At 38.5% G+C, this 16732-nt stretch overlaps 1 protein-coding gene across 4 annotated transcripts in view; it reads right to left on the bottom strand.

Moving 5' to 3' along the window:
• The window catches only part of TCIRG1 (T cell immune regulator 1, ATPase H+ transporting V0 subunit a3), a 165708-nt gene that overhangs the window by 24230 nt on the left and 124746 nt on the right, over nt 1-16732 (bottom strand). For all 4 annotated transcript variants that reach the window (XM_053692360.1, XM_053692357.1, XM_053692358.1 and 1 more), the window contains exons 3-6: nt 15043-15121; nt 14318-14547; nt 13846-13934; nt 170-296 (exon numbers count right to left, since the gene is read on the bottom strand). In XM_053692360.1, coding sequence (XP_053548335.1) covers nt 170-296; nt 13846-13934; nt 14318-14547; nt 15043-15121 — 525 coding nt within the window. The remainder of the gene's footprint in view (nt 1-169; nt 297-13845; nt 13935-14317; nt 14548-15042; nt 15122-16732) is intronic.

The following is a 16732-nucleotide window of genomic DNA, read 5'->3' as shown; positions in this document are numbered from 1 at the left end:
CCTCTCACAAATTTTTTATGTAATATTATGTGAAAGAGGAACGATCCTTAAGTCTATCTAGTGATTCACATCCCACCCCCCCCAGACAAGTTCTCATTTAGGTATTGATTCAATTTGTTCCACACAAGGACCAGACACATTGCAAAGGAGTTATATAGTTAACTCTTACTGTCACCAAGTCTTCCATTGGCTCTGACATCTCCACAAAGTTGACTATCAAGTATCCACGACAAGCACGCCACAGTAGACGCTCAAAAGAGTTCATGCGCCATGGATGAATAACACCTGCTATAAAACTAAAAAGGAGACACATTATAATAATAAATTAAAAAAAAAAAAAAAAAAAAAAAAAATTATATATATATATATATATATATATATATATATATATATATATATATATATATGAATTTATAGAACATATTCTGCTATGTGTAGGTATTAGAATGTGAAATATTTACAGTAAATACACAGCATAACACTTTATTGAATATTAATATTGATTAAATATGCTTTTTCATGTTTTCATCTGCAAAGGGCTCCAATGCACTTATATATGTATTTATGTGTTCATATGACTGTCTGAGTGTGTATATATATATATATATATATATATATATATATATATATTATACACACACACTGCTCAAAAAAATAAAGGGAACACTAAAATAACACATCCTAGATCTGAATGAATAAAATATTCTAATTAAATACTTTGTTCTTTACATAGTTGAATGTGCTGACAACAAAATCACACAAAAATTAAAAAATGGAAATCAAAATTTTCAACCCATGGAGGTCTGGATTTGGAGTCACACTCAAAATTAAAGTGGAAAAACACACTACAGGCAGATCCAACTTTGATGTAATGTCCTTAAAACAAGTCAAAATGAGGCTCAGTAGTGTGTGTGGCCTCCACGTGCCTGTATGACCTCCCTACAACGCCTGTGCATGCTCCTGATGAGGTGGCGGATGGTCTCCTGAGGGATCTCCTCCCAGACCTGGACTAAAGCATCCACCAACTCCTGGACAGTCTGTGGTGCAAAGTGAAGTTGGTGGATGGAGCGAGACATGATGTCCCAGATGTGCTCAATTGGATTCAGGTCTGGGGAACGGGAGGGCCAGTCCATAGCATCAATGCCTTCATCTTGCAGGAACTGCTGACACACTCCAGCCACATGAGGTCTAGCATTGTCTTGCATTAGGAGGAACCCAGGGCCAACCGCACCAGCATATGGTCTCACAAGGGGTCTGAGGATCTCATCTTGATACCTAATGGCAGTCAGGCTACCTCTGGCGAGCACATGGAGGGCTGTTCGGCCCCTCAAAGAAATGCCACCCACACCATTACTGACCCACTGCCAAACTGGCCATGCTGGAGGATGTTGCAGGCAGCAGAACGTTCTCCACGGCGTCTCCAGACTGTCACGTCGGTCAAATGTGCTCAGTGTGCCCCTGCTTTCATCTGTGAAGAGCACAGGGCGCCAGTGGCGAATTTGCCAATCTTGGTGTTCTCTGGCAAATGTCAAACGTCCTGCACGGTGTTGGACTGTAAGCACAACCCCCACCTGTTGACGTTGGGTCCTCATACCACCCTCATGGAGTCTGTTTCTGACCGTTTGAGCAGACACATGCACATTTGTGGCCTGCTGGAGGTCATTTTGCAGGGCTCTGGCAGTGCTCCTCCTGTTCCTCCTTGCACAAAGGCGGAGGTAGCGGTCCTGCTGCTGGGTTGTTGCCCTCCAACGGCCTCCTCCACGTCTCCTGATGTACTGGCCTGTCTCCTGGTAGTCAATTTGAAATAGAGTCCAGCATACAGCAAAAATCCTCAAAGAGGTGAGGGTAATCCTTATGAAGTGACTGCCACACTCCAACGTAATGGTAAAAAGGTGAAGATAGAAGGATAACTCCTCAAAAATGCAGTCAAAATATTTTAATAGATACAGGTTCAGACAAGTAAAAAATCACAACGTTTCGGGGTCAATACCCCTTAGTCATGTGATACAGCATAACCTTAACACACCTGTTTAAATAGGCTAACAAATTAACCCTAAATGCACTTTGCAATTTTACTTTAACATAATCATGTGTAAATACTGACCCCTGCAGGCCAGGTGTGAAAATGGCATGTAAATTTAAAAACAATTAATCAGGAAGCCTCCAGTCACAATTTCTTAAAGAAAAAATGCAAAGTAAATACAAAATAATTGTTATGTGTGGTCACCCAAATGGATACATATAAAAATATGTTACATTACTCAAGTGCATATATACAAAAGTGCATATATACAAAAAATTCATGTATACAGAAACAAATTTTATGTTATTAAACAATAGATTGCATACCAAGCTGCCCCAAATGTTGCTAAATTGGTAAATGAATGATATTTCAGTGTTTTTAACTATACAGAGGGTAGTTACATAATGAAAGGACAGTCATGTCTTACTAAGAGCTAGAGAAAAAAAAAACCTAGAGTGAAAACTCATAGCCTAATATCTCTTAAACACCTAATTAAAGGAATAACTTAATAAAACACAGACCAGTCAATCTCCCTATTCATACCCTTCGGCTCCAGGGTATCTAATTTGAATATCCAAAAGGATTCACGTTGTTTTAATAGACGTGTTCTATTGCCACCACGTCGTGGGAACTTAATGTGATCGATAACCTGGAACCGAAGCTGACTGACTTGATGGCCAGCTGACAAAAAATGATGTGCTACTGGGGCAGTATACACCTTGCACCTGATGTTACTCTTGTGCTCAGTGATACGGTCGCCCACCCGTCTGGTGGACTCACCCACATAGGCACGCCCACACAGACATTTAATCAAATAAATGACAAAGCTCGTATTGCAAGTGTAATAGTCCTTGTACTTAAATTTATATCCTGTCTGTGGGTGCACAAAGTAGGGACTCTTAATGACTGACCCACAGTTTACACACCCCAAACAGGGAAAACAACCCAAGTTCTTTTTGGTGATATATCCCTGCTGAGGAGCCCTGCCAGCACCCAAATCCGCCTTTACCAAAGTATCTCTCAAGCTTTTATTACGCTTATAGGCTGGTAATGGGTATTGGCAGAACTCCTCAACATTGGGGATGCAATCTTGTAAAATACTCCAATGTTTGCGTACAATACGGGCAATGTCATTACTTTGTCTGCAGAAATTGGAAACAAAAACCATTCTTTTCCCTTTATCTTGTGAGGATTTTGGTTTAAATAATGTTTCTCTGTCTAGAGCAGACACATTTTGTATGGTCTCTTGAATCAAAGAGGGTGGATACCCCCTCTGGATGAATTTTTGGCCCATCTCAGCAAGTCTGATTTGTGATATATTGGAGTCATCAACAATCCTTTTAACTCTGAGCATCTGAATGCGAGGCAGAGAGTGCACAAGAGGTAAAGGATGAGCACTTTCATAGTGAAGTAAACTGTTCCTATCAGTGGCTTTCCTGAATAAATCAGTCTTAAAGCCTAGGCCACATTTGGTAACAGTTACATCCAAGAAATCAATTTTGTGTTCGCTCCATACCAGTGTAAATTTAATATTGTTGGTAGCCTGATTTAAATCCGCCACAAAGGACTCCAGAGCCCCAACGTCGCCCAGCCAAATACCAAAAATATCGTCGATGTAGCGCCACCAAGTGGCGCCACACCGGCGAAATTCAGGATGTTCAAAAACAAACCTCTCTTCAAATAAATTCATAAAGATATTGGCATAATTAGGGGCGACGTTGGAGCCCATGGCAGTACCCTGCAGTTGCATATAAAACTGGTCCTCAAAAAGGAAATAATTGTTATACAAAATTATTTCCAATAGTTGTAAAATGAAGCAAACCTCAAAAGCAGAGTATAGCCCACAGGTTGACAGTGCACTATTCACAGCACCGATGCCACTAGCATGTGTGATGGATGTATACAGGCTAGTGACATCAAGGCTAAACAAAATCAATTTATCAGTGCCCAATTCCAGATTGTGTATTTTTGCAAGGAAATCATTAGTGTCCTTTCATTAAGGACACTAATGATTTCCTTGCAAAAATACACAATCTGGAATTGGGCACTGATAAATTGATTTTGTTTAGCCTTGATGTCACTAGCCTGTATACATCCATCACACATGCTAGTGGCATCGGTGCTGTGAATAGTGCACTGTCAACCTGTGGGCTATACTCTGCTTTTGAGGTTTGCTTCATTTTACAACTATTGGAAATAATTTTGTATAACAATTATTTCCTTTTTGAGGACCAGTTTTATATGCAACTGCAGGGTACTGCCATGGGCTCCAACGTCGCCCCTAATTATGCCAATATCTTTATGAATTTATTTGAAGAGAGGTTTGTTTTTGAACATCCTGGATTTCGCCGGTGTGGCGCCACTTGGTGGCGCTACATCGACGATATTTTTGGTATTTGGCTGGGCGACGTTGGGGCTCTGGAGTCCTTTGTGGCGGATTTAAATCAGGCTACCAACAATATTAAATTTACACTGGTATGGAGCGAACACAAAATTGATTTCTTGGATGTAACTGTTACCAAATGTGGCCTAGGCTTTAAGACTGATTTATTCAGGAAAGCCACTGATAGGAACAGTTTACTTCACTATGAAAGTGCTCATCCTTTACCTCTTGTGCACTCTCTGCCTCGCAGTCAGATGCTCAGAGTTAAAAGGATTGTTGATGACTCCAATATATCACAAATCAGACTTGCTGAGATGGGCCAAAAATTCATCCAGAGGGGGTATCCACCCTCTTTGATTCAAGAGACCATACAAAATGTGTCTGCTCTAGACAGAGAAACATTATTTAAACCAAAATCCTCACAAGATAAAGGGAAAAGAATGGTTTTTGTTTCCAATTTCTGCAGACAAAGTAATGACATTGCCCGTATTGTACGCAAACATTGGAGTATTTTACAAGATTGCATCCCCAATGTTGAGGAGTTCTGCCAATACCCATTACCAGCCTATAAGCGTAATAAAAGCTTGAGAGATACTTTGGTAAAGGCGGATTTGGGTGCTGGCAGGGCTCCTCAGCAGGGATATATCACCAAAAAGAACTTGGGTTGTTTTCCCTGTTTGGGGTGTGTAAACTGTGGGTCAGTCATTAAGAGTCCCTACTTTGTGCACCCACAGACAGGATATAAATTTAAGTACAAGGACTATTACACTTGCAATACGAGCTTTGTCATTTATTTGATTAAATGTCCGTGTGGGCGTGCCTATGTGGGTGAGTCCACCAGACGGGTGGGCGACCGTATCACTGAGCACAAGAGTAACATCAGGTGCAAGGTGTATACTGCCCCAGTAGCACATCATTTTTTGTCAGCTGGCCATCAAGTCAGTCAGCTTCGGTTCCAGGTTATCGATCACATTAAGATCCCACGACGTGGTGGCAATAGAACACGTCTATTAAAACAACGTGAATCCTTTTGGATATTCAAATTAGATACCCTGGAGCCGAAGGGTATGAATAGGGAGATTGACTGGTCTGTGTTTTATTAAGTTATTCCTTTAATTAGGTGTTTAAGAGATATTAGGCTATGAGTTTTCACTCTAGGTTTTTTTTTTCTCTAGCTCTTAGTAAGACATGACTGTCCTTTCATTATGTAACTACCCTCTGTATAGTTAAAAACACTGAAATATCATTCATTTACCAATTTAGCAACATTTGGGGCAGCTTGGTATGCAATCTATTGTTTAATAACATAAAATTTGTTTCTGTATACATGAATTTTTTGTATATATGCACTTTTGTATATATGCACTTGAGTAATGTAACATATTTTTATATGTATCCATTTGGGTGACCACACATAACAATTATTTTGTATTTACTTTGCATTTTTTCTTTAAGAAATTGTGACTGGAGGCTTCCTGATTAATTGTTTTTAAATTTACATGCCATTTTCACACCTGGCCTGCAGGGGTCAGTATTTACACATGATTATGTTAAAGTAAAATTGCAAAGTGCATTTAGGGTTAATTTGTTAGCCTATTTAAACAGGTGTGTTAAGGTTATGCTGTATCACATGACTAAGGGGTATTGACCCCGAAACGTTGTGATTTTTTACTTGTCTGAACCTGTATCTATTAAAATATTTTGACTGCATTTTTGAGGAGTTATCCTTCTATCTTCACCTTTTTACCTGTCTCCTGGTAGTGCCTCCATGCTCTGGACACTACGCTGACAGACACAGCAATCCTTCTTGCCACAGCTCGCACTGATGTGCCATCCTGGATGAGCTGCACTACCTGAGCCACTTGTGTGGGTTGTAGACTCCGTCTCATGCTACCACTAGAGTGCAAGCACCACCAGCATTCAAAAGTGACCATAACATCAGCCAGAAAGCATAGGAACTGAGAAGTGGTCTGTGGTCACCACCTGCAGAACCACTCCTTTATTGGGGGTGTCTTGCTAATTGCCTATAATTTCCACCTGTTGTCTATCCCATTTGCACAACAGCATGTGAAATTGATTGTCACTCAGTGTTGCTTCCTAAGTGGACAGTTTGATTTCACAGAAGTGTGATTGACTTGGAGATACATTGTGTTGTTTAAGTGTTCCCTTTATTTTTTTGAGCAGTGTATATATATATCTTAGAGCTGCAACAACTAATCGTCATAATTGATTATGAAAATAGTTGTCAACGAATCTCATAATCAATTAGTTGGTTTGCAATTAGTTGGTCTGTGCATGACATCATCTGCTTCACTCTAATGAGCTCCTGCACATGGTATTGTGTTTTATGGTTATGTAATTTTTTTATGGTTATGTGTTTTTATGGTTATATATAGTTTACAACTACCCCTGGCTTATGTGCAACCCAGATATAATAGTCATCATTTGTATTGTTATATTAAATCAGGCGATTTGGAACTATGCTTTTCATGATATAGTACCGAGCTTGTTATTTACACCTAGCCCTAGATTGATGGGAATTATTTAAATTGATGTGCACTATTATCTGTTTGCACAATTAGCGGATGCTTGCTATTGCTGATTATATGTACTGTATAAATAAATGTGTAAGACTTTGTCCTGTTATTGATATATAGTCCTTAGCGCTTTTGGATTTGTTTTTTATTGTTTTTTTTATATATTTAATAAATTGTGATAATATGTACCAGATTCAACCTTTATAAGTATATATCTGTTTTTAGAGCGGACACAATATTTTTTTTTTATGTTAGAATGAAGTCAAGGGTTACTTTATTGAGAGGCCCCTTGCCAAGGTGGAAAACACTTTGCATAGGTGAAGAGCTAACAAAGATAAATATCCCACTTTAGTAAAATTTGCAAAACCCTACTTATGCATCTCAAGCACCTCAACACCATCTGAGTGCCTCTTCTCTACTGCAGGAAATATAGCTGCAATCAGAGAACCAGCCTTAGCAAGAAGCATGTGGACATGTTGAGATTTTTGCATTTAAATGCAAAGTTTCTGAAAGAGTGAATAACAGAATGTGACAAACAGTGATCGTCTATCTCTTTCTAGTTCTACCTCTTTTCAGTTTGTGGTTTTGTTTTGCTTATGGTAATTAAAAAAACTGTGCTCTGCTGCTTAAAAATTGGACAAACAGTTGTGTTAATGTAAAGTTTTAGCCTGAAGTTTATATTTGTAACACTCAGTATGTGGATTTTATTTAAAATATAGGAAACAATTATTGATTCTTTTTTATCCGATTAGTAAAAAAAAAAAAAAAAAAAAAAAAAAAAAAAAAAAAAAAAAAAAAAATCGGTCGATTAATCGATTATGAAAATAATAGTTAGTTGCAGCTCTAATATATATATATATATATATATATATATATATATATATATATATATATATATATATATACACACACACATACATATAAATACTGTATACACACCACTATGCTTAATAGATACAGCACATTGGCTTGTTTTTTTTTTTTTTAAAGTTTACTTCTATTATCAAATTTGCTTGCTCCAATGTTATTCTGTATTGGCAGGCATCTGAAACACTACATGGTAGGGAATAGTGCTGCAATCTAGTGCTCTAAATTTAGCCACCAATCAGCAATCACTACCCAGGTACTGAACCAAAAATGGGCCGGCTCCTAATCTTAAATTCTTGCTTTTTCAAATAAAGATACCAAAAGAACGAAGAAGAAAATGATAATAGGAGTAAATTAGAAAGTTGCTTAAAATTGCATGCTCTATCTGAATCATGAAAGTTTAATTTTCACTAGACTATCCCTTTAATACTTAGTAAACAAAGGTTTATTAATGAGAAACAATGTTTTATGGTAGAATTAAAGGAATTTGGTATATGACAAGGGCTGGGACTGGGAAGGTGTCAAAGAATATATATATATATATATATATATATATATATATATATATATATATATATATATATATATATATATATTTTTTTTCAGCTGCCAGGGTGCCAACAGTTAAAATATAGGAATAGAAGAAGGCACTCACTGGTCTTTTAAAAAAAGATTTAATCTTTAAAGCGTGATGTTTCGGAAGACCAGTTATATATATATTATATATGCGTGCGTGTGTGCATATATATTAAAGGGACACTGAACTCAAATGTTTTTTCTTTCGTGATTCAGATAGAGCATTAAATTTTAAGCAAATTTCTAATTTACTCCTATTATCAAATTTTCTTCATTCTCTTGGTATCTTTATTTGAAATGCAAGAATGTAAGTTTAGATGCCGGCCCATTTTGGTGAACAACCTGGGTTGTTTTTGCTGATTGGTGGATAAATTCATGCATCAATAAAGTGCTGTCCAGTTTCCTGAACAAAAAAAAAAAGGCTTGGATGCCTTTTTCAAATAAAGGTAGCAAGAGAACGAAGAAACATTGATAATAGGAGTAATATAGAAAGTTGCTTAAAATTGCATGCTCTATCTAAATCACGAAATAAAAAAATTTGGGTTCAGTGTCACTTTAAGTATTTTATGCTTAAGTCTCACTAAAATAATATAGCACATAACTAAACCAATATTTTGTCTTGCTCTCCATCTGTTTACCACTCAAGCATTATTGGACATGAATTTTACTGAGCGTCCCCATAGAAGTCTATTATGTGAGGGATTTATCAAACCTGAGCTATCTGGCATGCAAACATTCACAGGCACCAGGCTATTGCTTGAGCAATAAAAAGTTACTTTGGATCTCTGGTTTTCAACCCTGTCCTCAGGCCTCCCTAGCAGGAAGGATTTTCAGGATTACCTTGGATGATAGCAGGTTAATAACCATGTTTACTAATCAGCTGATTATTTCTCCTCTAGTTCAGATACCCTCAAAATCTGTCCTGTTAGGGAGCCCTGAAGACAGGTTTGAAAACCAGTGCTTTAGACCATTGTTTCTCAACCGTGGTCCTCAATTCCCCCCAACAGGCCAGGTTTTAATTATAGCTGAGCCACTGCACAGGTGAAATAATCAGCTTATGGGTGAGAGCAGGTTAGAAACCATGGTGTTACCGATCAGCTGATTACTTCACCTGTGAACTGGTTCAGCTATAATGAAAATCTGGCCTGTTGGGGGTACTTGAGGACCATGGTTGAGAAACACTGCTTTAGACTAAAGGAAGCACTATGAATTACACGAGCGATGTTAATGCACCATAGCGCTAAAAATTTTGCGCTCCACTTGTGAACTAGGTCATAGAATTAGAGCATGTGATTTTTTCTCTAGAATGTCCCTTTAGCTTAAAGGGAAAAAAATAAACTTATTTTAAACAGTACTCTTAATATGCATAACACAAACTGAACTGAATGTCCCTCACTCTATGCTTTATTCAAAATGCTGTGCTTTACCTATGCTAATCAGAATTGATATTTCAGGTCTGCTGACTTAGTACTTTGTCAATAAATAAATCTCTTTACAATTCCCATTTTGAAACCAAATAAAAGCAAAACTAGGGACATCAATGGTGTCTTTTTTTTTTGTTAAAGAGGGGAAATGGGTGCTGACAGATTATTTACTTTAAAAGGACAGTTTACCCAAACATTTTCTCCCCTTTAATTTGTTCCAAATGATCTTTTTTACCTGCTGGATTGTTTTGAATTGTTTACAAGTAGCTCATTTGCCCTTATTTCGGAATTTTAAATAGTTGATTTAGCCTGTAATATCCCCACCTATACTGAAAGCTTTGGGCTTAATTCCAAGTTATTGACAGGATATGTAAACACACCCAGCAGAAGAAATTATTTTCTCCTGGGGGGGGGGGTTGAAGAGATAACTAATAAAATTATAATTTTCGATTGTTCTCTCTAAGTATTGGGGTTTGATTTACAGATATAAGATAAGGAAGCATGTGTGTGTACACAAAGTGATAACATGAGATCTCATTTTACCTGCAAGCTCAACCCATTTTAATAGGCTGTGGTTTTGTAGCAATTTAATATCCACAAATAAACCTGAAAATGCAATTTATCATACATTTTATACTCTGCAGCAGTGCAGCTGGTATTACAAGTAATTTGAAATACATTAAGGTAAAAACCATTTTACTGTAAACTGTCCCTTTAATTTTTTTAACCTTTGATCTTCTGGTTTTAACAGCAAATTACAGAAAAGGCAAAGTTCAATCAGTAAATTATACATATAATGGCGTCTGCCATAATGTTAAATTGCATATAATAAAAGAGTTCCACTAAAGAGACATCTCATTTCCTGATGCAAAAGAACAAGATTTATTCCCGCCTCTCTCCCCATTAATCCATCCTAAATGCATCTGCCAGGCTAATCCACCTCTCTCGAGGCTCCGTTTCTGCTGCACCTTTCTGTGAGTCCCTTCACTTGCTTCCCATTCACAGCAGAATTCAAAATTATCACCCTGACCTACAAAGCCCTAACCAATGCTGCCCCACCCTACCTGTCCTCACTCATCAGCAAATATACTCCAGCCCGCCCCCTAAGATCCAACAATGACCTGCACCTTGCGTCCTCTACCATCACCTCCTCTCATGCTAGACTACAGGACTTCTCTTGTGCGGCACCAACCCTCTGGAACGCACTTCCTCAAGCCGTCAGACAATTCACATGATTTTAAACAGCACAGGCCTTTATTTCATGCATTGTATGAAATAATGCATTGTCATGCATTCATGTATTGTTCTTGATGCCCGATTCTGAATACCATAGTTTAAGAGCATGCTATGGCTTTGCTAATTTTGAAAGAAGTGATTTTATACTATGGTAGACATCCATGTGGCTATGTTTTACAAACAAATGCAGGAATATTTTCCTCTAATGAAGGGGCGGGCATTACACACTCCGATGAGTGTGTAATGATACATACAGGCAAGATCTGCTGCCCGTGTGTAGCGAAGGGTGGGCTGACAGCTTCGCGAGTTGAGCTGTCTGCCTGCCGGTTAGTACATGGAGCCGATAGTATTGGAATCGGATGAAAAGCAGGTCCATTTAGATTATACACCAAAATCACATGTTGGTTTATTTCCCTGTTGCCTGAAAAAAATTGTATATGCTCTGTTTTAGCACAGAAATGTATTTCTTCAATGAAATAACTGGAATATGTATTGTGTTCATTGTAAAAAAAGAGTTTCAGTTCTTCTAATCTGTTCTAAGAACAGTTTTGCACAATATACTGTTGCTCAATCCATCAAATGCATCATTTTTTACATCTTAGTGACAGATGCCATTTTGAACAAAGTTGCTTAATGAATCTGAACTAATTTTACTTTTTAAAGGGGCACTCAAGTCTGAATTAAACTTTTATGATTCAAATAGATCATTCAATTTTAAAGAACACTCTAATTTACTTCCATTAACAAAATGTGCACAGTCTTTTTATATTTACACTTCTACTGTATTTACTGGTCCTTTAAGTTGAATGACTATTTCATTTTGCTTAACCTCATCTATAGATATACTGCTCCTTGGAAGAACCTTAGATATATGTTATTTAAATTTGATTAATTAGTTATTTACTTGTTTATACCAACAGGTATTTTCCTTGTAGTAAGATTTGTTGCAGAAGTAAACATACAACATTTGCATTGATTGAGGCCAATCAGAAACAGATATAAATGAGCTACTACAGTGCTCATCCAGTTACTGGCTTGTGAAGTCTGGAGTATAAAACTCAAATTCTTGCAGAAATACAATTTTAATTTTTAGAGATGAATTACAGGAAAAAGAGGAGGCGGGATAAACAATGAAATTATATTACAATTTTGTTTGTTGTGGATTTTTTTTTTTAACTACACATTTTATATTATAAAAAATAGATTTTAACCCCTTGCACCAAATGTGGGTATGTACTTTGTCACACAGTACTTTGCCTACTTCTAACACTTTTGCGAATGCTGCGGTCCCTGCTGTCAGTTTTGACAGCGAAGTCTGCAGCTGGGTGCAGAAGGCATCTGCCTTCATATGGTAAGGAAGCGCTGATCGTGCTCATTTACTTTATAAAGTCAGATCGCCTATCAATACAGACATTGACAGTGTCACTGTCTGTATCTATGATGCGGTGGAGCTGGTGGGAGGTTAAGAAAGGACATGGATGGGCAGCTCATTGCTGAAGTTGTAAAATGTTACTGGCAGTCAGTCTGCCAGTAACAAAGATGTTGACCAGGGGGTGGGAAGAAAGCTGTTGGGAGGGATCCCTACACTGTCGAATATATATATATAAAAAAAAAGAGCCATAAAGAAGGGGTGGTATCATGTGGGAGGGTAAAACACAGCAAATATTAACATTATAATATTAACCCCTTCACTGATGGGAATTTGAGAAGTGTGACGCAAAGCTGCAATTAGCAGCCTTCTAACTGCTAAAAAACAACGCCAAAGCTTCTCTGGGTTCTCCTTTGTTTCTAAACAAAGGAGAACCCAGAGAAGCTTCTACAGGTAGCCCTCAGTTTATGCTGGGGTTAGGTTCCAGAAGGAATGGTTGTAAATCGAAACCGTTGTAAATTGAAACCCAGTTTATAATGTAAGTCAATGGGAAGTGAGGGAGATAGGTTCCAGGCCTCTCTCAAAATTGACATAAGTAACACCTAATACATTATTTTTAAAGCTTTGAAATGAATACTTTAAATGCTAAACAGCATTAGAAACCTAATAAAATAATCACACAACACAGACTTCACTTGCATTTTCTGCAAACAGTTCTTTCTATGCATTCCAATCTGGACTGATTTATAGACAGGAAGATCTTGTTCCTTTGAAATCTGCTCGATTGCTCAGGTCTGGTTAAACTGATTAATTTCAGCTTGCTTGGCTTTGCTGCAACACAAGCGGACATCTCAACCAACTGGCTATTTTAATAAATGCACTGCTTCTCAATGCTTTTCAATAGCAGTCACACGACTGGAAAAAAAGGTTGTTATTCTGAAACCGTGCAAATTGAACCGTTGTAAAACGAGGGCCACAGTGTATTTTTATTATGACTGCAGTAGTTTTATGTAAATATTTTCATTTAGAAACCCAAAGTTTGTGAAAAAAGTTAACATTTTTTTTTAATATGATTGTATTTGGCAGCCAAATAGTGGCATCAAACATACTAATGGCCCTAGATCAATAACTTGGGTTGTCTACTTTAAAAATATATATAGTTTTCATAGGTAAATTAAAAAAAAAAAAAACAAAGGCTCCATTTTTGTTTAAACTGATAGCAAAAATGCTAGAAATTCTCTGGTACTTTGGGCAAGTTTTTCTCTGAAATTTCCAGTAGAGAATGGGTTAATGTCTCTTTAAGATAATACACTGTGACTACATTGTTCACAGGATCTACAGTGTATAATCACGTGTTCACTTGCAGATCCTTATTGTTTATATAATATAACAGTGCAACAATATGGAATATGCAGAGCAAGGACACCCACCTGATTCGAAGATCCTGTCTTTGACTTACTGCATTATCCAGCAAGGGGTCATTCTCAGTCCTGTCAAGCCAAGGGACCTCTGATTCAGGCTTTTAGCACCATTTAAAAGAAAAAAAAATCCATTAATCCTCACAATAACACCAGCAGAACTTTGATATATTCAGAAGTGGTTCTAGACCATAAACAATGGAGGGTTTGAGAAGCTGACCACAAAGCTAATTATCAAATGGATGGGGGACGGGGGAAACCTTGTCTTCTAAAACCTATTCTCATCTTTATTTATTAAATACCTGTTGTTATCTCTCTTTGCAAATCACTAGTCATGTAAAAAGGTATCTGGCACATTCAGGGCAGGTTTATGAGGTTTGGAGATGCTACAGTAATGGTGGGGGTCAAATACCATCTTCTAGGACTGTCTATACTGGTCCTGGCATTCCTCCTTTATAAGTCCCCAAAAATTCCCATAACTTACAAGTGGCCCTGTGAATCTCTGGCTCTCTCTCAAGATATTGGCATATTCCCGAAGCTCTCTCAAGTTTTGTCTAAGAGTTTGTCGACTTCCAGATACTGCTCCCAGCTCTTTTGCAAGTTGTTCAGATTCCTCTTGAATCCTTAGGGCATCCTTGGGCATAGGAGCTGGTGGAGAAATGTTTGAGACTGGTATCTCCACTCCAGCTTTTTGCAACTCCTGTTCTAGGTACCCTAGGATAGACAAACCAGACACAATCAGTAACCACCAAAAAAAAAAGAAAGTGACATTGAGCATTTGCTCTTGGTTTTACACTTTTTGTACCTAAGAGACTATAGATCTTGCATTCTGTTCACATCAGATTTATTTACTTTTTGGCAAAGTTTTACTTTATTATTTATGGTAAACGGAATTATTTCAATAAACCTCATTTAACCCCTTCATGCCGGTATCAAGTGTTTAACCTTTCCAATGTAAATACTTGCTGGAAAAATTAAATCATGCAATTCCGTGATTTCATGGCTGGGATTGGATCATGGGGGACTGCCTACGCTGCTAGGCACACCCTAGTCCGATTTTTCATTCCCTCAAAGGAGGAGGCTGAGGGATATCATATAAGGTAGGACTTTCCATGCTATCCTAATGGCGTTAAAGCCCAGCGCTGTTAGGGTGGCATGGCAGCTGGGGGGGGGGGGGAAGGAAATTCTCAGTCCAGCTAGCACACTTACCAAAGGTTTTCTCCATATCTTCACAACGTCTAATCTCAGACACAAATCGGCGCTGGAAGGAATTAACATTCTGATTGAGCTGAAAAGTAAATAAAACATTTTATGTATTCTCATCATCATCATCATCATCATCATCAGGTATTTGTAGAGCGCCAACAGATTCCGCAGCACTACAAGATAACATTTATAGGGATGAAATGGATAGAGGGACCTGCCGAGAGTTGCACTGTTGTAGTTGGCCCTTATGAAGGCGGTCTACAAACAGCTGGGCTCATAGACTTACATTCTAAGGGGAAAGCAATGGAGTTAGGAAAGGTTAGTGTAGGTTGTATGCATCCCTGAATAGTAGAGTCTTTAGGGAGCGCTTGAAGCTGTTAATACTAGGAGAGAGTCTTGTGGAGGGAGGCTGGGAGTTCCACAAGATGGGAGCCAGTCTGGAGAAGTCCTGTAAATGGGAATGTGAGGAAGTAACAAGAGAGGAGGAGAGTAGGAGATTGTGAGCAGAGCGAAGGGGACGGGAGGGAGAGTATCTGGAGACAAGGTCTGAAATGTAGGGTGGGAGCAGTGCAGTTGAGGGCTTTGTGTGTCAGAATGAGGATTTTGTGTTTAATCCTGGAGACAAGAGGAAGCCAGTGAAGAGATTGGCAGAGAGGTGCAGCAGCTTAAGTGTGACATGTAAGGAAGATGAGCCTGGCAGAGGCATTCATTATGGATTGTAAAGGAGCTAGGCATCAGCTAAGGAAACCCAGAGAGGACGGAGTTGCAGTAGTCGAGGAGGGAAAGGATGAGAGAGTGGATTAAAATCTTAGTTGTGTCTTGTGTAAGGAAATGTCTAATTTTAGAGATGCTTTAAAGGTGGAAGCGGCAGGCTTTAGCCATGGACTGAATGTGAGGAGTGAAAGAAAGGTCTGAGTCAAGTGTGACCCCAAGGCATCGGGCATGCGGACGGGGTAGGGGTAATGATGGAGTTAACCGTTAGAGAAATGGGGGTGAAGATTTTGGAAGAAAGGGGAAAAATAAGGAGCCCAGTTTTAGAGAGATTTAGCTTAAGATAGTGAGAGGACATCCAAGATGAGATATGAGAAAGACCGTTAGTGACACGGGTTACCAAGGAAGGATATAGGTCTGGTGCAGAGGTAGATTTTGGTGTTGTCTGCATACAAATGATATTGAAACACATGGGACTTTATTAAGGAACCTAATGATGACATGTAGATTGAAAATAGAAAGGGACCGAGGACAGAGCCTTGAAGTACCCCAACAAAAAGAGGTAACAGGGCAGAGGATGCCCCAGAGAAGGCTACACAAAAGGTACGGTTAGACAGAAAGGAAGAGAACCACAAGAGAGCTGTGTCGCAACTGCCGAAGGACTGGAGGGTTTGAGGCAAAATAGGGTGGTCGACAGTATCAAAGGCTGCGGACAGATCAAGGAGGATAAGCAGAGAGAAGTGGCCTTTGGATTTTGCTGTAAGTAGGTCGTTGGTAACCTTAACAATTGCTGTCTCAGTGGAGTGGTGGGGGCGAAATCCAGATTGCCGTGGGTCAAGGAGGGAGTGTAATGTAAGGAAATTGGATAGACGTCCATATACTAGCTTTTCATGAAGCTTTCAGGCAAGAGGGAGTAGGGAAATAGGGTGGTAGTTGGATGGGGAGGTTGGGTCGAGATGTTTTTTTGGAGGTTAGGTGTGAC

The sequence above is a fragment of the Bombina bombina genome, chromosome 9, assembly GCF_027579735.1.
Source record: "Bombina bombina isolate aBomBom1 chromosome 9, aBomBom1.pri, whole genome shotgun sequence".
Lineage (NCBI taxonomy): Eukaryota > Metazoa > Chordata > Amphibia > Anura > Bombinatoridae > Bombina > Bombina bombina.
Note: the sequence above shows the minus strand (reverse complement) of the source record. Positions and strands in the feature narration are given on the sequence as shown.